Genomic DNA, 25,819 nt, shown 5'->3' with positions numbered 1-25,819 from the left:
CATATTTATATAATACATACAGTATGAGTGAAAAACAGCTGGCCAGACTGAAGAGAAGTTCCCAGGAATCAGAGGGAGCCATGTTCCATATATAGGTGTTACCTGAGTGCACCTTCACCAGCTGTCTGTCACTTGTCACCTGTGTGCTTTAAGGACAGACAGACTTGAGGATTACTGTGAAACACTTAAGTCTCTGGAGACCAGGGCAAACAAGTAGGGTGGGAGACCCCCGGTTTTCGTAATAGCCACGTGGTTGGTGGCTCAGGGTATTGTGATCCCCGATGGAATAAACACATTTCATGTTGCAGTATCTTTCAAAGTTCATTTATTTATTTATTTTTTTTAATTTCAGATTAATGTGAGCATACAAACAACTAGGTTACAATGTTTGCATTTGTTAGGTAGAGTCCCTCTTGTTGTTTAAAGTGAGCCATATACCCTTACATTGTGCCCTCACTTAATGTTTATGTTTTCAGGTAGAATTATAGAAAGTATTTTCCTTGTAATGAAATTTATTATTTCTATAATAAAGGGAAAACACCTGTGAATATTATTTTAATGAAGTTTAGCCACAGGGAATATAGAGATCATCTGGTCCAGTGATTTCCAGCTTAGGTTCCTGAACCACAAGACCTTCAGAGGTGGAAGCTTTTTTTTTTTTTTGAGACAGAGTCTCAACCTGTTGCCCTGGGTAGATGCTGTGGCGTCACAGCTCACAGCAACCTCCAACTCTTGGGCTTAGGCGATTCTCTTGTCTCAGTTTCACATGTAGCTGGAACTACTGGCTATTTTTTATTGAAATTATCATTGTGGTTTAGCTGGCCCGGGCCGCGTTTGAACCCCCCAGCCTTGGTGTATGTGGCTGGTGCCCTAACCACAGAGCTACGAGCGCCAAGCCCAGAGGTGGAAGCTTAATGGGGAAAGTGAGGATGATTCTGTAAGCCATTTTACATTTATCTACAATACAGCCACTAATAACAAGTCTGTTATTGAATAAATGGAGTTTGGCCTATTAATTCTTTCTATAACCTCAGGGTACCTGAGATCCAGTTTTAATTTTTGATCTTCTTTTTGAGCAGCTCTTAGTATTTGTAATACTGTTATTTATAACGTTTGTTCTTCATAGGGGTCTTCCAAAGAAAAGAGAAGTTTAATTTAAAAAAGAAAAGAAAACTCATTTTATCTTAACATTACCATGTCAGCCCATTGGAACCATTTTTTCTTTTCTTTTTTTTTTTTTTATTGGAACCTTTTTTTCATGAGTTTTTTTGTTTGGTTGGTTTGGGTTTTTTTTTTTTTTGTGAGACAGAGTTTCACTTTGTCGCCCTCGGTAGAGTGCCATTGCGTCATAGCTTATAGCAACCTCAAACTCTTGGGTTCAAGCAATTTTCTTGCCTCCGTCTTCCGAGTAGCGGGGACTACAGGCGCCCCCCACAACACCTGACTATTTTTAGAGAGGCTCTGGCTCAAGCTGGTCTCAAACTTGGGAGCTCAGGCAATCCACCTGCCTCAGCCTCCCTGAGTGCCAGGATCACAGGTGTGAGCCACCACACCTGGCTCCACTGGAACCTTTTATAACGCTAAATTATTTTTCTTATGTCATGAACATCCTGCTATTTCAGCATTGTAGGTACTATTTCATCATTACTCATCAAATATTCTCCTGAGAAAAAAAAACAGTAAAATATTAAAAAATGGAAGAGTAATAAAATTACATAGAAGGATGGGGCAATATTTTAATAAATCATCACTATTACATTATCCTTTAACTTTTCTGTCTTGTTATCCAAAGTGTTAACACCAGAGTTTAAGAACATATAAAGTAAGTTTACTGAGACCCTCATCTTCGTAGTTGTGTTGTTTTAGCTTATGTTGAATACAATCGAGAATTCAGATTTTTTTTATTTTCTGCCCATATGGCAAAGAGAATAAAATTAGCAGAGCAAGATGTTTCATAGTTTTTAGAGAATCACAAGATGAAGACAAAGTGATAGCAGCTCTCGGGACTCTAATGATGATGGTTAAATTGATTGTGTAAGCAAAATCTCAGCTTGGGAGTTTTCAGTTGGCAGAATCTTAGATGAATATTCTCAAATTCAGGAATCAGTGAGTAAGCATTGTAACTCTAAGAATTAAAAAGGAAAGAGGCTGTTCACATGCAATTAATCTGTGAAAAAGGACCTCATTGCATAGTCTTTTATAATAAAAACGTGGAACATCCTGTTTTTAAGATAATATGTGACCATGTGTTTCTTCTTCAATTTATTTGATGTGGTTTGTAACTGGACAGATACTGGGTTTAAAGTCCAGGGCAAAGATCATTGAAAGAAAACGGAATATAGAGGCTTGGTGCCTGTAGCTCACTGGCTAGTGTGCTGGCCACATTCACCGGAGCTGGCGGGTTTGAATCCAGCCTGGGCCTGCCAAACAACAATGACAACTACAACAAAAAAATAGTCAGGCTTTGTGGCGGGCGCCTGTAGTCCCAGCTACTTGGGAGGCTGAGGCAAGAGAATCGCTTGAGCCCTAGAATATAGAGAAATGAAACAATTTATTAGATAATGTTTATCATTGACAAATTTTAAATGTTTTGCAAGTATAGGGCAAAGAAGTTGGCTGGGTCATCCTCTCTTTGAGAATATTATAAGCCATCAAAGTTTTTTTTAAAGTATGCATTTTATTAAAAACCTGTATTTTCAACATTAGTTTAGTTTTTTTTTTAAAAAACATACTACCTCAATAAGGACATAAAAAATTAAGATTATAAGGAAAATTTACTTGGTAAATCCATTTGGGCAATTCTACACAAAAGTTTTCTCCTGAAATAAACCAAAGCAAAAGATCCCTTGTATTTCTTTTTCTAAATGTAAGTACATGGGGGTGGTGCCTGTGGCTCAGTGGGTAGGGCGCCAGCCCCATATACCGGGGGTGGCAGGTTCATACCTGGCCCTGGCCAAACTGCAACAAAAAATAGCCAGGCATTGTGACAGGTGCTACTCAGGAGGGTGAGGCAAGGGAATTGCCTAAGCCCAAGAGCTGGCTGTTGCTGTGAGCTGTGACGCCACGGCACTCTATCAAGGGTGACAAAGTGAGACTCTGTCTCTAAAAAAATAATAATAAATAAATAAATGTAAATACAAGAAGAATTGGAAGTAATGATAAGCTAGAACCCATTAGAAGTGCATTTATAACCTGGAATCACTTAGATGATATAAGTATGAGAAGAAGAACCAGAAGAAATGGTAAGTTAGAACCTGTTAAAGATGTACTTGAAATCTGGAATCAGAATATGCAAAATGCAGGTTCATACCTGATGGCTGATGCACAAGTAGCTGCCTTCAAAGAACTTTGCCCATTTGGGGTAAATTTACCTTCAAAACCAAGTAAAATGTAGAATGTGAATTTTGATCTGCTATATACTTAATTATCTTAGTAAAATTTCCAATAGTTTTCTTTTTTGCTTTTTTTTTTTTTGTTTTTTTATTTTTTTTAAAAAAGAGACTCTCACTCTGTTGTCCCGGGCTACAGTGCCATGGCCTCAGCCTAGCTCACAGCAACCTCCAACTCCTGGGTTTAAGTGATCCTCCCACCTCAGCTTCCAGAGTAGCTGGAACTACAGGCGCCCAACACCATGCCCAGCTCATGTTTCTATTTTCAGTAGAGTCTCAGTCTTGCTTTGCTTAGGCTGGTCTCAAACTCCTGACCTCAAGCAGTCCTCCTGCTTCAGCCTCTCAGTGTGTTAGGATTACAGGCGTGAGCCACTAGACACAGCCTTTCTTTTCTTTTAAATAACAGCTTTGTTGTGATGTAATCCACATATGTAAAGTTTACTTTTTAAAGTGTTCTGTTTAGTTTCTTTTAATATAGCTGCAGAGTTGTGCAGCTACCACCACTATCTAATTTTTAGGGCCTTTCATCATCCTGGAAAGATGTATCTGTCATACTTATCAGTAGTCACTCCCCGTCTTCCCTTCCCACCAGCCCATGGCACCAGCAGGGGGATTTATCTCTAGGGATTTATCTGTCCTGAACATTCTGTGTAAATGGAATCAAATGATATGTGTCCTTTTTGACTGGCTTCTTTCACTTATCCTGGTGTTCATCCACAGTACAGGATGGATCAGTGCTTCATTCCTTTTTATGGCTGAATAATATTCCATTATAGGATATAATTACCACTTGATGGACATTTGGGTTAATAACCCTTAAGGGAACTCTGAATAGTGCTTCCATGAGCATTTGTGCACATGGGTTTTTTGGGAGGTTTTTTTGAGACAGTCTCACTCTATTGCTCTAGGCTAAAGTGCTGTGGTATCAGCTTAGCTCACAGCAACCTCAAACTCCTGGGTTCAATTGATCCTCTGCCTCCGCCTCCCAAGTAGCTGGGACTACAGGCATGCACCACCATGCTCAGCTAGTTTCTCTATTTTTAGTAGAGATGGGGTCTCCCTCTTGCTCAGGCTGGTCTCAAACCTATGTGTGAGCTCAAGTAATCCACCCACCTCGACCTCCCAGAGTGCTAGAATTACAGGCATGAGCCACCGTGCTCAGCCCTTAATTTGGGTTCTAATAGTTGTTTTTCACTATCTCTTTATTCTTCGGTAAATTATTTGAAAGTAACTTAAAAATTTTTTAAATATAAAATGTCCATTGGATCCAAATAATAAATGGTTAAAAACTCTTTTTCTTTATATACTGAGGATTAAAGTTTTTCAAAATGTAGAATGTTTTAAAGACAATACTAAAAATTATGTCATTATAGTGGAAATTCTGGGAATCTCTCGTTTCTGCTGACCTCTTTTTATGAAAAACTTGAGAGCAAGGTTAAACATTTCACCTTAAGCCAGACAGTTCAATACCGATCGAAACATGGTCTCATGGTCTCTTGGTCTCCTTACCTTAGTTATTGTCATCTAAAACATGGCTTCATTACGTGGAAGTGTTGTCTTGACATAGAAGAAAAATGAGTCCATACTGATCCTTGATTTTGAAATAATCATCTTTTTTACTGCCTTCCCTTTTTCATGGCTCAGCTTCTAAAGTCCTTTTGGTTTCAAGCTCTTGCGTCGCCTTGCTCCTTGCCGACCCATGCTTCTGTGAAAGGGACTTTCTTGGTGGACACGGGTGGACACATCAGAGGCAGGCGGCACAGCTGTAGTTCTGTGGGTTTGGGCAGCTCAGACCGTCCCTGCAGTGTTTTCAGTAGTTGGCCTGGGCGGCCTGTAATTTGCTCATCTGTCTCACACAGGTAGTGCCTCACCAAGTCCAGCCTTACTACCCCTAGGCTTTTCCCCATTCTCCTCTGCAATGGATTGTGAAAAGTGGCTTGTTGAGGAACCTTCTGGAATGGTTATGTGTGTATTAAGTGCTAGAGGTGAGCAAGCAGCTCTCTACTCACACTTAGGTACTTAACATATCCCATTTGTCCCAAATTTAAAGTTTGGGAGCTGGAGGTCAATGTCATAAGGTTAAAATAGGAGATGCTGACTAGACCCCTCCTCCCATCCCCCATTCCCCTTGACCTTATATGCAAGTGGCTTACACAGGTAGTGTAACTTTGGGCTTTTGTGAATATTGTTGTGGGTAAGTCAGATTGTCAGGTTCTAAGAACCAAACCAAGGTTTACCCCCAGCCCATCACATCCAGCTGCTGCTTGCCACTTTTTAAGCAGGTCATTCTCATTGAACTTTTCACTGTGTGCTCATAAACTCATTATGTACAAAGGTACGAAACTGCCCATGTGTGAAATAAAAGGTGTTTCAGTTATCTTAAAGGAATAGCTTAAGTTCAGGTTTATTCTTGATTTTCCTAATGAATTCTTTATCTCGTTGTCTCCTAGATATTGAAAGATACAGTAAAAGATATATGAAGGTATACAAAGAAGAATGGACACCAGGTAATTACAAAACAGACTTAAGTCTTTTTAAAGGCTTTCACCCTACTCCATATTTTTTTAAAAATATAAGTTTTCTATTTTCACCATAGGAAAACTGAGTCTGGTTCCTTTCTTCTAATTAATTAATAATATAAATCTTGGCTCTGCACCTGTAGCTCAGCTGCTAGGGCACCAGCCACATACACCGGAGCTGATGGGTTCAAATCCAGCCTGGGCCTGACAAACAACAGTGACAACTACAACCAAAAAATAGCCGGGCATTGTGGCAGGCACCTGAAGTTCCAGCTACTTGGGAGGCTGAGGCAAGAGAATCGCTTAAGCCCAAGGGTTTGAGGTTGCTATGAGCTGTGATGCCACAGCACTCTACCCAGGATGACAGCTTGAGACTCTGTCTCAAAAAAAAAAAAAAAAAATAGTCAAAAAAAGATAATATAAATCTTCGGGAAATGAAGATGAAAAGATTTTTACACTTTAACAAGGAGGGGTTAAAGTGTTTTTTGTGGTTCTTACAATACATTTTTTTATAGAAATAGGACTTACTAAACCCTAGTATGTGGGTTTGGTCACTTTCTATAGCCATATCACAATTTTAATTGGTAATACCAAAAGTCACTTGCTTTGGGCGACACCTTTGGCTCAAAGGAGTAGGGCGCCGGCCCCATATGCCAGAGGTGGTGGGTTCAAACCCAGCCCTGGCTAAAAACTGAAAAAAAAAAAAATCACTTGCTTCTTTGTTCCTGTGTGATATTAGAGCTTCTGAGGAGAAAGTAAAATAATCTAGTTTTAATGATCTTTTAAGCTAAGCTCATGGATCTCCCTTACTTTTTTTTATTTTTGAGACAGTTTCATTTTGGTGCCCTCAGTAGAGTGCCATGGCGTCACAGCAACCTCCAAGTCTTGGGCTTAAGCGATTCTCTTGCCTCAGCCTCAGGAGTAGCTGGGACTACAGACACCTGCCACAATGCCCGACTATATTTTGTTGCAGTTGTCCTTGTTTAGATGGCCTGGGCTGGGTTCGAACCCCTAGCCTCCGTGTACATGACTGGTGCCGTAACCACTGTGTACGGGCGCCAAGCCAGTCTCCCTTACTTTGAAACAGACATGGTCTTTTTTCATTTGTTAAGATGGCTTTTCAACAGAGCCATTCCTAAGGGAGCTTTGTTTTTGGCCTTCTCCCTTAGTTATAGACAAGGTGGAAGGGGCTATGGAGGAGATCTCATCCAGCTTATTCAATTTGTAAATAAAATAGTAGTCATGTTAGAATGCAGGGTCTCTCGTTTTTTAATTGATTTTCCTTTTATGGTTTTGTCCTTGGTGTTATGTAGAAACTACCCTTATGTAGCAGCACGCATGGCACTGATGGGATGTCGCTTCCATAGGTTGGACTCTGTCTTTCATTGTTGATCATTGATGAGTTTGGGGCCCCCTGAAAACATCCTTTAGTCTCTCATCTTTTCCACTTCATTAGTCTCTCAAATGATACTGTCACATAATCCTCAATGAGTAGTTTATAAAAAGTAAAATACAGGCAAAACAAAATTTATTAGTTCAGGTAAAATGACTTGAGGCGTAGATGTTTTGCACAGTTCTTTATTTAGGAGGCAGTATTTTTTAATCTAATTTTATGTTGCTTCAACTTTCTACTTAACTGCATAAAAATCAGAAGAAAGTGAACAATTAGAGAAATTACCTAGGTAATATAGGCAAAGCACATTAAGCAAAAATACAATTAATTCCCTATTGTAGGGAATTCATTTCTCCATAGCTATTTATGTTTTTAATTTTAAAGTTTCAGATAGTTATTAGGAATTTTTTTTTTCATGTTGAGTGTGTTGAGATTATGGTCACATACTTTACCCTTTGAAAAAAAATTCTTCATTGCAAAAGAAATATTTATCAACTCCAGAAACTTACATAATACAGAATAGTCATTAAGTAAATAATTAAAACCAGTTGTAATGCTAACACCCACAAAGAACTACCTAAGATTTTGTTCCCAACAAATTTTATAGCACTATTTGAAAGTTATTTTAATGAACTGTTTATCTTTGTAAGAGAAAATATATCACTATCGGGTTATATTTATATTTTCTTTTGTTATAGTTCAGGCTAAATCTGTACAGTCACATACTAAGAAATTTTACTGTCTTGCCTGGACTGCTGTCCTTGTGTTCTTCACAGAGTTATGTCCAGTGCCATTGATTCCTAGTGAAACTGCAATTTTTGTTTTTTTCTTTAATACACATAGATTGGAGAAGACTTCCAAGAGAGTTGATGCCAAGGAAAAAATGCAAAAAAGGTACATTGACTAATGTAATCATAATTCAGGTAGAAAAAGGTTATTGCTTACATTCTATTAATATGGAATTGGCAACCTGAAGTTACGCCGTTTGTTCTGAATGCTTTTTCTTAAACTATTTTGACATTTTGATTGTTTTGCTTAAAGCTTGGCAGGTTTTTTGTTGATTTTGGGGGGTTTTTTGTTTGCTCGTTTAGTTGTCCTTTCTTTAATTGTGAAATTGTGGATGTGCTAGGAAAGACTTTTCAATTATGTAGATCTTTTTATTTACATATCTGCCAACTTTTTATGATCATGCTGGCTATACTCTAAGTTGTTAATTAAAACATTTTAAAACTGGGAAACCGGTAAAACAGAGCTTTATGTTGTGTGGAAAGATGGCAAAGTGAATGTTTACATTTTGTTTTTCTTCATTAATTCCATTCAATAAATAGTTGAGTATAAACTATTGCTGGACGCTGTCCTGAGGGGAATAAAACTGTGAGCAGAGTCTGAATAATTCTTGCCTTCATGGAGCTTGTAGCCAGGTGGAGTAAAGACATTAAGCATAAACAGGGTTGTTCTCATTGTGAGGTCTGGGAAGGGTTCTTTTGAGGACTGAAATTGGAGTTGAGATTGAAGGATTAGTAAGAATTTATTAAAGTAAAGTGGGATGAGGGAAATTAGAGAAAGACCAGGTTTGTCAAGAAAAATCATAAGTGCAGTTCTAATGTCTTTAGGATTCCTTTGAAATTTACAAACATGAATATGTTGGGGGATACTGGGAAAGGACTTCATAATAGAAATGGTTGTCATTAGCAGAGAGGCGATCATTAAGATAGTGAGAAAGGGTGAGGCTGTCTAGGGTGGAGTTAGAGAAGTAGAAGAAAGGGCCTGGCTTGGAGGAATGCCAGCCAGAATTTAATGGACTGGTAGAGGAGACTGAATCGGTCTCAGCAAAAGAGAGGAAGGAGGAGAGCCAGGATGGGGACTTAGAAAAGGGATGTTCAGAAGGGAAGAGCATTTCAGAAGGCAGTCAGCAGCGTGCTGAGAGGTCAGGTAAGATGAAGATCGGAGAATGTTAACTAATTTTTTTTTTTTTTTTTTGTAGAGACAATAAAGTCTTACCTTATGCCCTTGGTACAGTGCTGTGGCATCACAGCTCACAGCAACCTCCAACTCCTGCCCTTAGGTGATTCTCTTGCCGCAGCCTCCCGAGTAGCTGGGACTCCAGGCGCCCGCCACAACGCCCGGCTATTTTTTGTTGCAGTTTGGCCGGGGCCGGGTTCGAACCTGCCACCCTCAGTATATGGGGCCGGCGCCTACTCACTGAGCCACAGGCCTGCCCTATTTAATTTTTTAACATGTCTGTAATTGGTGACCTCAGTGAGAGCTTGTCAAAAGATTTGTGGAAGTAGAATCCAGATTCAAGAAGGTTAAACAGTTATGGGAACTTAACTGGAGACAGCTGGCATAGATGTGTTCGTAGAGAATTTTGCTTTGAGAAATGAAGAGAGCAAAAGGGAAGTATCCAGAAAAGTTGAGAACAATGGGGTCGGCCACTAAGAGAAGAGAAGAAATTCCCATTTCCCTTTTTAGCTGCTTTATTGAAGTATAATTGATACATAGTAAAGTGCACATATTAGAGGTACATTATGTTTAAGTTTGAGCATATATATTTAATATATATGTATTTTTATATTAAAGATATAGTAAATACTAATATTTAGTATTATATATTATATATTTAATAATAATATATAATAATATATTAATATAATATAATATTTAGTAATACATATTTACTATATAATATAATATTTAGTAATATATTATATATTTAATATTTAGTAATATATTATATATTTAATATTTTTATATTAAAGATATAGTAAATAACTAATATTTAGCCTGAATATAGAATATTTTGAGATATGATGATTTATGTCTTTTTATACTCTTGGTTTGTATTGGGCAAATCTATTATTTTCATAATAAAATGCATGTATATGAATAATACTGGTCATACCGTAGGGCACTGTTTCTCAGCCTTTTTTATCTCAGGGCACACTTGAACCTGTAGTTAAACTTCCATGGCACACTTAACTTATGTTGATCATAAAAAAGAGTAAAGGAAAGAATATACTTACTGTACTTTGAACTTCTTTGGTAAATAATTTAATTAGCATCTTAAAAAAATATTTTCAAGGCTGGGCGCCTAAGATCCTCTAATGGCATTGAAAATCATTGTGCTAGGAGATCATAGATCTGTAGCTGATTTTAAAGGTAAAAGGAATGTATTTATTTTGGAAAAAGTAATGTTTTCAGATAGATCCCTCAGGCTACTCATCACTGAGGCTTCTTACGTACATTAGTAAAAGCTTCCATTCCATCAGGATTCCCATTTGTTAAAAAAAAAATAAAACAATAGGGCGGCGCCTGTGGCTCAGTGACTAGGGCATCGGCCCCATATACCAAGGGTGGCAGGTTCAAACCTGGCCCTGGCCAAACTGCAACGAAAAATAGCTAGGCATTGGGGCAGGTGCCCGTGGTCCCAGCTACTTGGGAGGCTGAGGCAAGAGAATCACCTAAGTCCAAGAGCTGGAGGTTGCTGTGAGCTGCGATGCCATGGCACTCTACCAAGGGTTACAAAGTGAGACTCTGTCTCTTAAAAAAAAAAAAAAAAAAAAAGCCTTTCTTTTTCCATTTTGCCCTGATGTTTTTTATTGCCTCTTTTGTAATTTTTGTGTTGCTGATAGTCTTGTTCTGTCCGTTTTGTTGAGAAGGCCTTCATTGGTTTTCATGACAGTAAATAATACCAAGAGAGTCGAAAGTTAAAGATGGTTGTTTCTTTCTTTCTTTCTTTCTTTTTTTTTTTGAGACAGATTCTCACTTTGTCACCCTGGGTAGAGTGCTATGGCGTCACAGCAACCTCAGCCTCAACAATCTCTTGGGCTCGAGTGATCCTCTTGCCTCAGCCTCCCAAGTAGCTGGGACTACAGGCACCTGCCACAATGCCTGACTGTTTTTTAGAGACTGGGTCTCATTCTTGCTCAGGCTGGTCTCAAACTCCTGAGCTCAGGCAGTGCACCTGCCTTCGCCTTCCAAAGTGCTAGGTTACAGCGTGAGCTATCACAACTAGTTGAAGAACTAGCTTTCAGCAGGTATTGAAGGAAAGAAACAAACAAAAATTTCAAATACAGTACATGCAAATATTTGGCTAAAGATGGGGAAAAAATTTATGTTAAAATGTTAAGTTTAGAACAAATCAATTTTGAGAATTTGACACCTCCCCTAATTATGTATATAAGGATTAGATACTATGTAAAACCAGAATGATCACTAGCAAATAATGCTGAGTGGACCTGAGTCTTCAACTGACCTTTTTGGCTGAAAGTTAGTAATTTTTAGTAAGTTTATTTACCTGACCAATTTTATAGTACCCACTTAACAGATTTATGTGTTATTAAGATATATAATTTGATAAAAAGTCCATTGAGAAAAAACTTCACAATGTGAGTAAAATACATTCTTCACTAATGTTTTTGGCATCCATATTACAGTATTTATCAAGATCTTATTCATATAGGATGCTTTATTTTATGTGCTACAGACCGTATTAACCAGTCTTTGCTCTCAAGGAGATCAGAAGAAGTTATCCATTATTAAATCTTTTATTTAAACAAAACCTCACTAATATATACCTTTGGAAGCTCTCAGTAAGCTCAGGGACTCTCCAAGGGGCAATTTGGTGTGACAGTTAATTGTAATTCCATCAGTTATGGGTCAGCCAGCACAATCTAAAAATTCCTCTTCTATAGTCAAATGTTAATCTTCAGCAAAATTACATCTTCTGAGCTGCATTTTCCTCTTACCGAGTAATTTCTAGGTATTTTGGTAAGAACTGTAATACCTTCTGATCACAATGGTACAATTTTGTAGCATATCACAGTCCTTTGGTAACTTACTAGCAGAAGCGGTATGTGAAATACTTTAGATCTTTCAGTTTCAGAAGAACCTTAAAATGTATTTTTTTATGTGAGTTTAAAAAATCATATATCTCAAAACTGTTAAAACATTGTTTTCTTTATATGTTTTGAGTTTTCAGGTTCATATGATGGATGTGTATAGTTTAACTCTTCTAATCATTTCAAAGACGATCTGTGTTGCTCTGGGTATGAGCTTTTTCTCATTTCTTTCACCACTGGCAAGTGCCTGTTTATCCTGCACTTCCCTTTTTATTTTCCAAATCTGGTAAAATTGCTTTGCTTAAAATGCAATTCAGTCATCAGTGACTAGGCAGCTAGTCACGTGGATTATGGGAGACTGTCCTGTATCCCAGTACTTCTTTCTACCTGAGGTAGCATTATAGCAATTTTGACCCTAATATGAATTGCCAAAATAAATTTTCAATACCAATAAAAATATAATCTGGTTACAGTCTTATAATGTTCTTGTAAGTGATTGTCATTGGTTCTTCATGGTGACCTGTGATGGTTTATTTTGTTTGTTCGTTGAGAAAATTAATTCACTCTGGAAATTATGTGACTGCCTACTATGATGTACCACTGTGCTAGACAGCGTATGAAAGACAAAGAAATATAGCACGCAGTTGTTGTTACAGAAAAATGTGTTAACTGGTACTTTTACTTCAGCAGGCCCAAACTCCAAACAGGCAAAAGATAGAGGCAGAGGCACTTCACTCATTAATCCTTCAGATGTGTTGAAAAAAATTGAGGTAAGGTTTTCTTCTATGTTTTGTTTTGTTTTTTTGTGTGTGTGGTTTTTTTGGCCAGGGCTAGGTTTGAACCCGCCACCTCCTGCATATGGGACTGGCGCCCTACTCCTTGAGCCACAGGTGCCGCCCGGTTTTCTTCTTATTACAAAAGTGAACTGATGCAAGATTTAAAAAAAGGCCATGCCTCCTTGTACCTTGTTTCAACTTTTTAGCCTTCTCGCTTTTTAATAACATGGATTTGGCAGAAGTGAGCCTAGCACGGAAGGTAACTGGGAAGGGTAGAACTTGGTTAGCTGGGAGATGGGAAGGTTCCATCCTGTCCTCCTTCAGCCCTCAACTGACAACTTGCCTCCCCTTTTATTACCTGCTTTCTTTTATACTATATCCTCATTTTCTTCTTATATTTGAATTATGCAGGGGCAAAGAAACATGAAACCTTTTATGTAACTCTTTTAAAACTAAATAGATAATTCTTTTAAAAACCTCTCATTTTTCTTCCTGTTGGCGTACATTTTTGTGTTTATTTAATGCTTTTATTTCTGTGTTTTATGTGATATATAGAAGGCTGTAGCGAGGGACAGCCTTATCTTAATGGAACTCATTTTTGTATCTTTCCTTATTTAAATATTCCAAAAATAAGAAGATATAAAATTCAGAAGTTAACACATTGAAAGTTTATCTGGGCATGGTGGCTCATGCCTGTAATCCTAGCACTCTGGGAGGCCAAGGCGGAAGGATTGCTTGAGCTCAGGAGTTCAAGACCAGCCTGGGCAAGAGCGAGACCCTGTCTCTACTAAAAATAGAAAAACTGAGGCAAGAGGATCCCTAGAGCCCAAGAGTTTGAGGTTGCCATGAACTATGATGGCACCGTGGCACTCTCCCCAGGGCAACAGAGTGAGGCTGTCTCAAAAAAAAAAAAAAAAAAGATACTGAAAATCTGACCTCCCATTCTTGTCTCCAGCCATCTACCCTGTTTCCCCAAAAATAAGACATCCTCAAAAAATAAGACCTACTTACAGGAAAGATAAGATGTCTCCTGAAAATAAGACCTAGCGCATCTTTGGGAGCACACCTTAAAATAAGACACTGTCTAGGAAACAGGGTAGTTCCCTTTCTGTAGACAACCGGTATTACCAGTTTCTTAGAAATCTTTTCAGAAATAATTGCATGAATAGCAAATATAGATTGCTTTTATCTTTTTAATGACAAAAGGTAGCATGTTATACTGTTTACATTTTATCACTTAACAAAATATCTTGGAAACAGTTCCATATCAGGGTGAATAAAATTACCTGATTCTTTTTTTAGCTGCACTATCAGAAGGAACTGTAATTTATTTAATGCCTTACCAATGGACATTATATTGCATCTAGTGTTTTGCTGTTATAAATGATGCTGCAATAAATTCATGTTAAATATGCCATCTTTTTTTTACATGTGTAGGGAAGATTTCTAGAGGTATTTGTTGGGTCAGTTGTTACATGCACTGAATAAAATGGATAATTGTTACTGCACTGCTCTCCATGGAGGTGATGGTCAGTTACTGTCACTATCAATGCGTGCATTGTCCTGCACTGATGATGATGATAACGGTGGTAATGATAGTGGCTAACACAGCAAATTTATTCTAAACCAGGCTCTTTGTCATGGCCTGAAGAGTTCATAACAACAAAGAGAGGTGGATATTACTCCTTACTTACCTATGAGCGAGCTAAGGGCTTTAAAACATTTACTTGTCTGGCCATGTTGGCACAGCTACTTCGTGGCAGAAACTTACGATTTTGTTATTTTATATTTTGGGTTGGTACTTGAACTAGAAATAACACTTCTAAAAAATAAGGTCAGAAGGTTGGTGAAGGAATAGTGATAACTGTCAGGTTTAACTGTGGTGGAATGACGGGGTTACAGCACAGCCAACTTGTGTCAATTGAACACAGGTTCTGGCCGTTCTTGAAACTTCCTGAAACAAAGTTCCTAAGATAACACGTCCTGTCGGAAGATTGACCTGGACCTCAAGATGAGGTTCCTCCTTAGAAGAAGTCATGTTTCCTTATTCCCTACATTTAAACACCTTTTTCAGGACACACTTCAAAAACAGTCACAAGGTTTATTAAAATAGAACATCTGTAGCTTCTTATTTCTGCATGACATCCTGGAGACTCTATATAGTGCCTGCATAAGAGTTAAACTAGAAGAACTGTTGCCTGTACATAAATGAACTGTTTCCAGAGTTTTCTGTAGCGTATTCATTTTTTTTTTTTTCTTGGAGACAGTCTCACTCAATTGCCCTGGGGTTGAGTGCTATAATGTCATAGCTCACAGCAACGTCAAACTCTTTGGGCTCATGCAGTCCTCTTGCGTCAGCCTCCCAAGTAACTGGGACTACAGGTGCCTGCCACAACACCTGGCTGTTTTTTAGAGCAAGGTCTCACTTTTGCTCAGGCTGGTCTCGAACTCCTGAGCTCAAGTGATCCTTTCAGAGTGCTGGGATTACAGGTGTCAGCCACTGTGCCTGGCCTCAGAAAAAAAATTTTTTTTTTTTTTTTTTTTTTTGTAGAGGCAGAGTCTCACTTTACTGCCTTCAGTAGAGAGACATGATGTCACAGGACTCACAGCAACCTCTACCTCTTGGGCTTCAGTGATTCTCCTGCCTCAGCCTCCCGAGCAGCTGGGACTACAGGCGCCCGCCACAACGCCCAGCTATTTTTTGGTTGCAGTTCAGCCGGGGCTAGGGTTTGAACCCGCCACCCTCGGTATATGGGGCCGGCGCCCTACTCACTGAGCCACAGGCGCCACCCAGAAAAAAATTTTTTACATAACTGAGTTAAATAATTTTGTTGTCAATTATGAAATAATAGTAGGCTGATTTTTCAGATAACTCTGTTGTACACATTTAAGTATATCACTGCAATTTCCTTTCAACTATACAAACTTAATGAGTTTTCATTATCTGGTTATAATAGAAAAGAAAAAAATACCATATATTAACATTAATGGCATCATATACATGTTTGTCTATCTAATTACAGATGCTTCACAAGATCCATAAAACACTATTTGTTTACTTGCAGTTTTCCACAGGAATTGCTAGTTGGAAAAATTGCACACATTATAGTAGTAACTCACATAAGGCAACTTTATATAGGTCGTTATCAATAAAAACCATCTGATGGGCCGGGCAGAGTGGCTCACGCCAGTAATCTCTGCACTCTCAGAGGCTCTGATGGACAGATCACCTGAGCTCACTAGTTCAAGACCAGCCTGAGCTAGAGCAAAACCTCGTCTCTAAAAAATAAAAATAGCCGGGCGTTGTGGCGGGCACCTGTAGTCACAGCTATTCGGGAGGCTGAGACAAGATAATCACTTGAGTCCTAGATTCTGAGGTCGCTGTGAGCTATGATGCCACGGCACTCTACCAGGGCAACAAAGTAAGACTCTGTCTCAAAAAATAAAAGAAAATCTTCTATTACTTTGGTCTTATTTATTTTGCCCAAGTGGGGAAAGCAGACAGGAAAGGTGGAGTTTGAATTTTGATTAGAAATTGAGTTGTCACCTTTGGTTTCCTTAAATTCAAATTTGCATGTAATTAAAGATAAATATTTAAGAACCACTGAAGGATTAGCTACCTTATGGTCACTCCAGATATAAAGTATCTCCTCTCCATTGTAATCTACAAAGTAAACACATCAGAGATAGAGTATTTGCAGATTCATAAATTAGTGTTCTGATTACTGTTTAGGAATAATCACATCTTAGCTAAAGTGATTTTCTGTCTTAAGTATGAATATTGTTAGTAATATGTGAAATTATTACTGTACCCACATCTTAGAAAACTTGTGAAAGTCTATTGTTTATAAATATTGACCATAATGCAATTTAGTGAACAGATGACAATAATGAAAATAGGTCACTTTTTTTTTTCTCTTTTTTTTTGGTTTTTTTTGGCCGAGGCTGGGTTTGAACCCGCCACCTCTGGCATATGGGACCGGCGCCCTACTCCTTGAGCCACAGGCGCCATCCGGTCACTTTTTATTAAATGAAAAAATTGTTAGTAGTCATAATAGAAATACAAAGATGTATTTGTGTGCTGTGAGAACGCATCATGATGATTTTGACAGCGTGGATAAGTGATCGTGGAACCGTGGTTTTTCTAACTCTACATTTCCCCTTTGCCTCCTCTCTCAGAGTTTGTAAAAGTGTTGACTGTGGTTTCAGTTTTGATTTTCTCTTTCTTCTCAACGTGGCAGATGTAGTAAGCTGCAAAAATTTCTGGGAGTGGAAAGTAAATAATGAGTGAGAAGGACATGGATAATCTACAGCTAGGCTACTTTATTCCAGGAGGACTTGATAGTAATACTTTTAAATGATCTCACTTATAAACTAAAATACAAACATTTTTAAATATTTCCATTACATTTCTTTTCTCCTTTTATGTTAGAAGGAAAACAGGGTGGCGCCTGTGGCTCAGTGAGCAGGACGCCGGCCCCATATGCCGAGGGTGGCGGGTTCAAACCCAGCCCCAGCCAAACTACAACCAAAAAATAGCCGGGCGTTGTGGCGGGTGCCTGTAGTCACAGCTACTTGGGAGGCTGAGGCAGGAGAATCGCCTAAGCCCAGGAGTTAGAGGTTGCTGTGAGCTGTGTGACGCCATGGCACTCTACCGAGGGCCATAAAGTGAAACTCTGTCTCTACAAAAAAAAAAAAAGGAAGACAAAATATCCTTCTGAAAGTTCTCCATAAACTAAATCACCTCATATATTTTATAAGGAGAGAAATTATAAAAATAAAACACTGTGCACTAGAGCTGAGTTACCCCAGCATTATCTGAGACCCAAGTATTAAGTAACACAAGCAAAGACAATAGCAACCTAATGATAACACGGTGAGTTTCTGCTTTCTGGAGTTGATTCCTGGTGTCGTAGGCCAGAGGTAGTGGTGAGGTGGGATTAGAGTAAGCATCAGGTAACTGGCTTCTCTTAAGGCTGGGCAGGGAGGTCAGAGTCCAGTGGTTTCCATATAAACTAATGAAACTTATTATACCAGGAATTGGAAAAGCGAGGTGATGGTGAAAAATCAGATGAGGAAAATGAAGAGAAAGAAGGAAGCAAAGACAAAAGCAAAGAAGGAGATGACGACGATGATGAGGACGGTGCCGCGGAGCAGGAGGACTATGACGAGGAGGAGCAGGAGGAGGTACCAGCCCCCTGGAGGGGTGGCAGGGTTGGTTCAGCCTCAGTGTTCTCCAGTAAGGAGCGAGGCCCATGGTGTGCAGTTAAACTCACCAAACCAAAACCGAGTTGCTGGAAACCAGGAGGCGATTATCGTCACTGGCGTTGCCCTCTGAGAAAGGTGACAGGGTTTCAGCTTAGGTGATATCTAATAAGGAGCGAGGCCCATGATATGCAGTGAAAATCACCAAACTAAAACCAAGTGGAGGAGACCAGGAGTAGATTATCATCACTGGCATTAATTCCTTGGTATCAAGAGAATTATTACAGCACTGAAATGATAATGTTGCCGTATTAAATATAGGAGGTAAAAGTAACTTGGTAGACAACTTTAACTTTGTACAGGACATCTACGACTTAATGAGATCGATCAGATGAATGCAGTCACGATTTGTCGGCATAAAATGTTAAGTCAGCGGTGAAAGTGACGGGGGGCTTAGTCTCTCAGGCCCGTAAGCCTTTCTGCTTCCAGTTCCGGGGTGCGTGTGGATGTGTCCGAGGACACTGATAATTTAACCGCAGGTACTGGCTGAGTCAGGATTCTGTTTTGGATTTGAAATTTCCAACTTTTACACACATGATACATTTCAAAATAACCCAGAGTCAATCAAGATATTTTTGAGCAGGGTAACTCTGTTGGTCACAACCCCCTTGGCACTTTGCAGACACCTGTCACAGTGGCCCTGGGCTGAGAGTTTTTTCTGTGTTCTGGTGACCTTGTCTTCACTTTATTTCAGTTTGTTGTACTGTACTCTAAATCTTTGCTTCTCCTAAAACTACTCCAACTGTCAAATTTTTATTATATGTTTTAGTTATTTTATAGTAAATGTTGTATTCTTTTGAACTTTTCATTAATATGAAGGGAGAGATAGTGATTATCTTTTTATCTGTTTCCAAATGGCTAGCCAGCTGCCAGCCTCATATATTAAATGATTTGCTTTCTTTATAATTTGAAATTCTTCTTTTATCAGCTGTTAGATTCCCATATCTACTTAGATATACTATTTCTGGACTCTGTTCCATTGATTTATTTCTGAACCAACACTGAGCTACTCCGGTTAATGTTAAGTGTCTGATTATTTTTATGGGCCATGTTTTTTCTGCTACCCTTCTTTTTTCAGAATTTTCCTGAGTATTCTGTTTAAGTCTAGATATTTGAAAATTAAATATATTAGCTCAGTGCCTGTAGCTCAGTGAGTAGGGTGCCAGCCACATACACCAAGGGTGGCGGATTCGAGCCTGGCCCGGGCGTGCTAAACAACGACAACTGGAACCAAAAATAGCTGGGCGTTGTGGCGGGTGCCTCCAGCTACTCGGGAGGTTGAGGCAAGAGAATCGCTTAAGCCCAATAGTTTGAAGTTGCTGTGAGCTGTGACGCCACGGTACTCTACCGAGGGTGATACAGTAAGACTCTTTCTCAAAAAAAAAAAAAAAAAGAGAAAATGAAATATATCACATTTGTCTCGAGCTGTCTCTTCTGATCATTTGCCTTTTTATCCCCATTGCCCTCTGACATGACTGAGATGTTACTCTTTCTGATCCCGTTTTCCCTGTCTTAATTTCCTTAGGAGCCGGCTGGACCCTTGCACACCTTTCATGCCCATTCTTATTTACCGTTGATCTTGTCCTCCCAGCACACACCACACCAAAACAAGCTTTGACCATTTCTACTGTTTGCTTCTTTTTCCTTTCAAACCTGCTTATGGAGTATTTCTGATGAATCACCAACATTGACGCTACTAAAAAAACACTGGACCGTTTTGCTAGCAAACAAGTTTTCTGTTTTTCTTGTTAGTTTTCCATGACAGTTGTTTTAGATCATCATCTTTCTTCTTAATCCTCCTTCCTTACTCCCTTTTCTTTCACTTTAGTAGGTGGTAACACCTTCATTCAGGAAATGAGGCATCCAGAGCAGACTCCCTTCCCTTCGTGTCCTGTGCCTTCACACTCACTGCCCCTCTGCGGCTCCTTCATCCTGTTTCAACATGCTGGGGAAGAGATGTTCATGTCTCAAACCCAGGTGGCACATGCTTGCTTTGGAATGCCAGAGTATCCCTTCATTTCCACGTTTATATACAGATTGGCTTGTATATCCCTACAAGTGTCCTTACCAAGGTCTTATTTACAAGGTGGCCTCATCTGAACTCTCAACCACACCATGTCTCCCCAGTACACAGGTCCCAGCGTCAGCCAGGTTTCCAACATGGCTGGATTTCTTGGTACCGAGGAAGCCAGGCCAACTTCCTGGGATTGGGGAGGGCCTTAGCTGGATGTAGAAACTCACAGTATTCGGGGAAGACAAAGTAATGAAATATTATCTGAATAATGTAAGTTATCTTTCTTACATTATTTATATGTCTTTGCTCATAAAATCCCACCATCCAGATATTATAAAAGAAAACCTTCAGGAAAATAAGGGTGATTCAGGAGACTTTCTTTTGAGAATAGTTTTTATTTTTTACTGTAGACAATACATATGTGAAGATAATTTTTTATTATGGGAGATCTCAATCATGTATAAAAATCTAATAACTAGTAAAATAAACACCTGTGGTCTTAATCACTGAGCTTTAACAATGATTAATCCATAGCCAATCTTTCAACCCCTCATTCATTCACCCAATCTCTGCCTAACTCCCCACCTCTACCTGCCATCTGCTTTGGATTATTTTAAGGCAAATCCTTTTTCACTGATGGAGTCAAAAATAAGGATTTTTTAATAGTCTCAAAGTATCATTTTTAGACCTTATACAATGAATTCCTTAATATTCCTTAATATTACCCAGCATTAAAATTTTCATGATTGTCTCAAATAAGTTTATTTTTTCCAATCAGAATTCAAATACAATCTATATACTGCAACTGGTTAGTAACTCTTACATTTAATTTATATCCAGAAGGGTTTTTTGAATTCTTGAGCACAGATATCTTCTCAGGCATTCCCATGGCTGAAAGTCATGTGAAACGTCAGTCACGAGAAAAGGAATCTGCGAGGTCCCAGATAGATGAGCATTCTCTAGGTTTGGTTTGGTATCATAAAGTTTTGTCTTTTTTTTGATGGAAAGCAAAGTCTCTCTGCTTATGGTCAACTGTGCTTTGTGACTGAAAGCCCCAGCTCTGGTGCCATTAATGAATGTCACTGTAATTATTTTGTTTCTTGGGTGTCTGTACATTTGGTAGAGTAGTGTTTGCACTAAGGTGTAATGTGGTAGGAAATAGGATGAGCATCCCTTCATGTTCTCTTAGTGAGTCGGGGCCTGAGCACAGCAGGAGATGGTGGCCTTGAAGAAAGTGGTGCCGGTAGACACGAAAGGCTTGTATTTTTTCAGCAGGTAAAAAAGCAGAGACTTTTGAGACTGGTGTATTTTCTTCTAATAATTCATTTTAATGTTTACGGAGGAATATATCATTTCATTTAGGAAAATGACTACATTAACTCATACTTTGAAGATGGAGATGATTTTGGTGCAGACAGTGACGACAACATGGATGAAGCCACCTATTAGACATTCAAGGTTCAAAACGTATGTTTATAATGCAGCTTCTGAGCATCTGGACAGACTTATTTTCTATTTTATTTCTGATAAGGAATGAGTATTATCTTTCTGTTCCTCTTTTGTTGGACAATTATTTGCAACCAAAACATTCAGAAAGAACCACTTTGAGTTTACATACTAGTTACCTTACGGATTAGTCTCTGACGCTGACATTCCTTCTAAACACCTTTGCTGCCCCTCTTAGGTACTTAGCGAATTTTTTTTTTCCTACGATTTGGATTTGAATGTGCCTAAAGAATTTTTGCATCTCAGTCCATCTATGTGTACTTGAAAAAATCATTCTTGTTTAACTGCTGATCTTTTGTAAAACTATTACTAGTCATAGTCATATATTTCTGTAATCGGAAAGTTGATTTAATACAGCACATAGAGCACTTTAAAAACAAAAAAACTTGAAAATGATTTTATATTTTACTTTTACATGGTATGTTCTGTGCTACTACATTGCAAATAGATAAACCTACCTGAGCTCTTACAAGTGCAAATGTATGAGACTAGAAATTTTGAGGTCAAAAACATATAGGGAAGAAGGCCTATCAAAGCAATATAAATCTCACCGGCCACATTTCATGTAGGATATTATCAATACTTGAATTTGGGGTTAATTTAGTACCATACAATATTGGAGTTAATCATTCCACTATAATAAATTTGACTTCTTCAAGTAGTTGGGATTATGAAAAATTAGGCTGAGAGGTCTTGTTTTTTTTTGTACTTCATGGAGTGTGGAGTAAGTTCTGGTCATATAAATACCACTGCAGAATATATGTGTGTGAATTCTGTGAGGTGTAGCAGCCTCTGTTTCAGACAGTTTATAAACTTTACAATTAATTTATAGAATCACATAGAATGAACTCAGGTCATTTGGAAATTAAGATTGATCTTTTTTGTTTGACTTAAAAGCTAGCTCCCTTACCTTTTTATATTTTGGGGAAAAAAATAACCAAAAACCTCAGCCTACAAGACTCTCACAGATGCCAAAGACTTTTTAAAGAAATTCATATTATGTATTTCACATTTTATTTATTAATATTTCCCACCAAAACAAATTTTCTTTTTCCCCTTGGGGAGGATAGCACCTTTTACCCACTAACCTGGGAAATCAGAGTCCTAGACTCTATTTCTGCCTTTACTATTTATTTTGTTGTTGCAGTTGTCATTGTTGTTTAGCAGGCCCAGGTTGGGTTCAAACCTGCCAGCCCTGGTGTATGTGGCCGGTGCCCTAACCACTGAGCTACAGGCACCGAGCCTACCTGTACTATTAAACGCAACCTTCAAACTAGCTTGGCTAAGTTTTTGTGCCTTAGTTTCTCCCCTTATAAACAACCTCCTATAAAAAATTGTTTACAGCTGGATGCAGTGGCTCACGCCTGTAATCCTAGCACTCTGGGAGGTTGAGGCAGGTGGATCGCTTGAGCTCAGGAGTTGGAGACCAGCCTGAGCAAGAGCAAGATCCCCGTCGCTACAAATAGCCAAGCTTTGTGGCAGGTGCCTGTAGTCCCAGTTACTAGGGAGGCTGAGGCAAGAGAATCGCTTGAGCCCAAGAGTTTGAGGTTGCTGTGAGCTGTAATGCCACAGCACTTAACTCCCAGCAACTGAGTGAGACTCTGTCTCAAAAAAAAAAAAAAAAAAATTGTTCAAACACCAACCAACATTTACCATATGTATTCATTGTGTTAAGAGAAAGGATCATTTCTTAACCAGTTCTCACTGTCTAAAAGCATATAGTTTGGAAAATAACTGACAATACAGTTTTGAGACATAAACATGTTTTCCTCACAAAATATATTGTAATCTGATTTTCCCATCCTATGTTTGTGCGTAAAATTGGAGGAAACTTTTATTGTCTTGTGCCATTTTATAAAATAACTTTCTCAGGAAAGATTTTTAATGGTAATAGTTCCTCATATCAAGGTGTCTGAAGACCCGTCTTACTAGTTTAGTGCTGTGCTGATCATATTTAATTACTTGTTTAAAGGAATTGAAAATTGTATTAAAGATTCTAAATGACAAGCATGTCTAAGTGTAAAGAATAAATCTACTATACTTAGAGTAAAAACCTCACATAAAGTTGTCATTTGAGATTGATAATTAATCATAGATGTTTTATCCTCTGACTTTAGTACCAAAACCAAATGCCATTTAGTTCTTAGAAACATTGTCTCCGCTGTTTTGTTTACTTCAGAGATAACCACTTGAATCAGGCAAATACACTGAAGGGTATTTCTTTTCCTAGCTTTCGATTTATCGTCACCATTTCCGTCCTGCAGATAGTAGAGCAGCCTTTTCCCGGAGGCCCCAGTCATCTCCTTTACTTTCTTTCCCCCTTTGGAAGATCTTCTTACAATTTTAAAAGTATGCTAAATTGTGAAGAATCAGGATCTACAGGTTGCTTTACTAGCATGAATCTTGTTTTTCTGGCTTAAAATCTGAGAGTCTGAAGTTATTCCATGGGAAGATAAATGTTATTTTGCAGAGATAGCCTCAGATATATATATATATATGTGTGTGTGTGTATATAATATACATAAGTATTTGAAGTGTCTTTAAAATTGCTGTAATAAGCAAAACTGGTTGCTATAATGCTTATTTTTCTGTATTTGTTTACACATTAAATTCTTAGAAAACAAATTGTATCCTTGTGTCTTATTTTAAGATGTTTTATTTTGAATTTACTTAAACATATTTATTTGGTAAACTAATTTTTTAATACAGATTTTACTTAATAAAGTCTTTGTATATTGAGCAGGGATGGCTGTATCAAATATTCTTGAACTACCACCACAAGTAACAAAACTCTAAGCATGTGATTATGAAAAAAGTGATAACTTAGAAGATTTGGCAGACAACGTAGTATTCATGTGATCACTGGAATCTTAATGCAGAGGATTCTTATTAACCTTTCTTTCCATCACCACCCTCAAACGCACAGTGTCAATGGCTTTGTTTTAATATAAAATCTCTGTAGTAAAAATTTCCTTTTGTTTTAATTATTAAATCATAGCTGTGTACATTATTGCAATCATGGGGCACCATACACTGGTTTTCTAAACAGTTTGACACATTTTCATCACACTGATTAACATAGCCTTCTTGGCATTTTCTTAGTTATTGTGTTAAGACAATTATATTCTACATTTACTTGGATTAATAAATTGTGGTATATGTATACCATGGAATATTATGCAGCCTTAAAGAAAATGGAGACTTTACCTCTTTCATATTTACATGGATGGAACTGGAACATATTCTTCTTAGTAAAGTATCTCAAGAATGGAAGAAAAAATATCCAATATACTCAGCCCTACTATGAAACTAATTTATGGCTTTCATATGAAAGCTATAACCCAGTTATAACCTAAGAATACGGGGAAGGGGGAAAGGAGGGGAGGATGGGCAGAGGGAGGGTGATTGGTGGGATTACACCTGTGGTGCATCTTACAAGGGTACATATGAAAAAATTTCCTTTTTAACAAAAAACGTTATAAACTTTTTAAGATCAAAATCCTTTAAAAAATGGAAAAACAGATTATACTGAAAATTCTATTAAATAAATAAAAATACTTTCTCAGCATTTCTGCTATACATAATTTTTTTGAATGAATATCCTTGAGGTAGAGATTGTATCCTTAAAATTCACATATACAGACTATATGACTGATCCACAACTTCACAGCAATTTTTAGACGTCTTACCAGGTCATCTTCCCTGAGGAAAATCCCCCAAACTACATACAAACAATCCCATTCGTTTCATCATAGCAAGTGGGAAATGTAAAGTGGTAAAAAAATCTTGGTAAAAATTAGTAATGTGGCTCTATTTTCCTTAGCATCTCTGTATCAAATGGTTTGAAAGCAGAAGGGAAAAATTTGCTTTATTTAATTAAATTCACGGGCTTCCATTTTAGATTGAATATTAAAATAGAAACTTTATTACATTGTGCAGATCTTTTAAAATCTGAAAAATAAGGGGCAAAAAGTTTTAAAAACCACTTGTACAGATGTTTACATGCTAACATAATGTTCTACAGTTACATTTAGCATTTGTATAAAATACATTATACAAAAGATTTGTAGATTTTGCATACATAAAAAGAATTAAATAAAGCATTCAGATGTTTCT

General features: G+C 38.0%; 1 protein-coding gene across 2 annotated transcripts in view; it reads left to right on the top strand.

Moving 5' to 3' along the window:
- The window catches only part of POLR3G (RNA polymerase III subunit G), a 52,190-nt gene extending 26,723 nt beyond the window's left edge, over positions 1 to 25,467 (top strand). Inside the window, exons 4-8 of one of the 2 annotated variants that reach the window (XM_053586734.1) lie at positions 5,840 to 5,896; positions 8,145 to 8,195; positions 12,830 to 12,912; positions 17,956 to 18,105; positions 21,560 to 25,467. In XM_053586734.1, the coding sequence (XP_053442709.1) occupies positions 5,840 to 5,896; positions 8,145 to 8,195; positions 12,830 to 12,912; positions 17,956 to 18,105; positions 21,560 to 21,646 (428 nt within the window). In that variant the 3' untranslated portion in view covers positions 21,647 to 25,467. The remainder of the gene's footprint in view (positions 1 to 5,839; positions 5,897 to 8,144; positions 8,196 to 12,829; positions 12,913 to 17,955; positions 18,106 to 21,559) is intronic. The other variant, XM_053586735.1, reaches the window with a different exon arrangement.
- Positions 25,468 to 25,819: the final 352 nt, after the last annotated feature.

Source organism: Nycticebus coucang, chromosome 1 (assembly GCF_027406575.1).
Source record: "Nycticebus coucang isolate mNycCou1 chromosome 1, mNycCou1.pri, whole genome shotgun sequence".
Classification (NCBI taxonomy): Eukaryota; Metazoa; Chordata; class Mammalia; order Primates; family Lorisidae; genus Nycticebus; species Nycticebus coucang.
The sequence above is the reverse complement of the archived record's forward strand: the minus strand, read 5'-3'. Positions and strand labels throughout refer to the sequence as shown.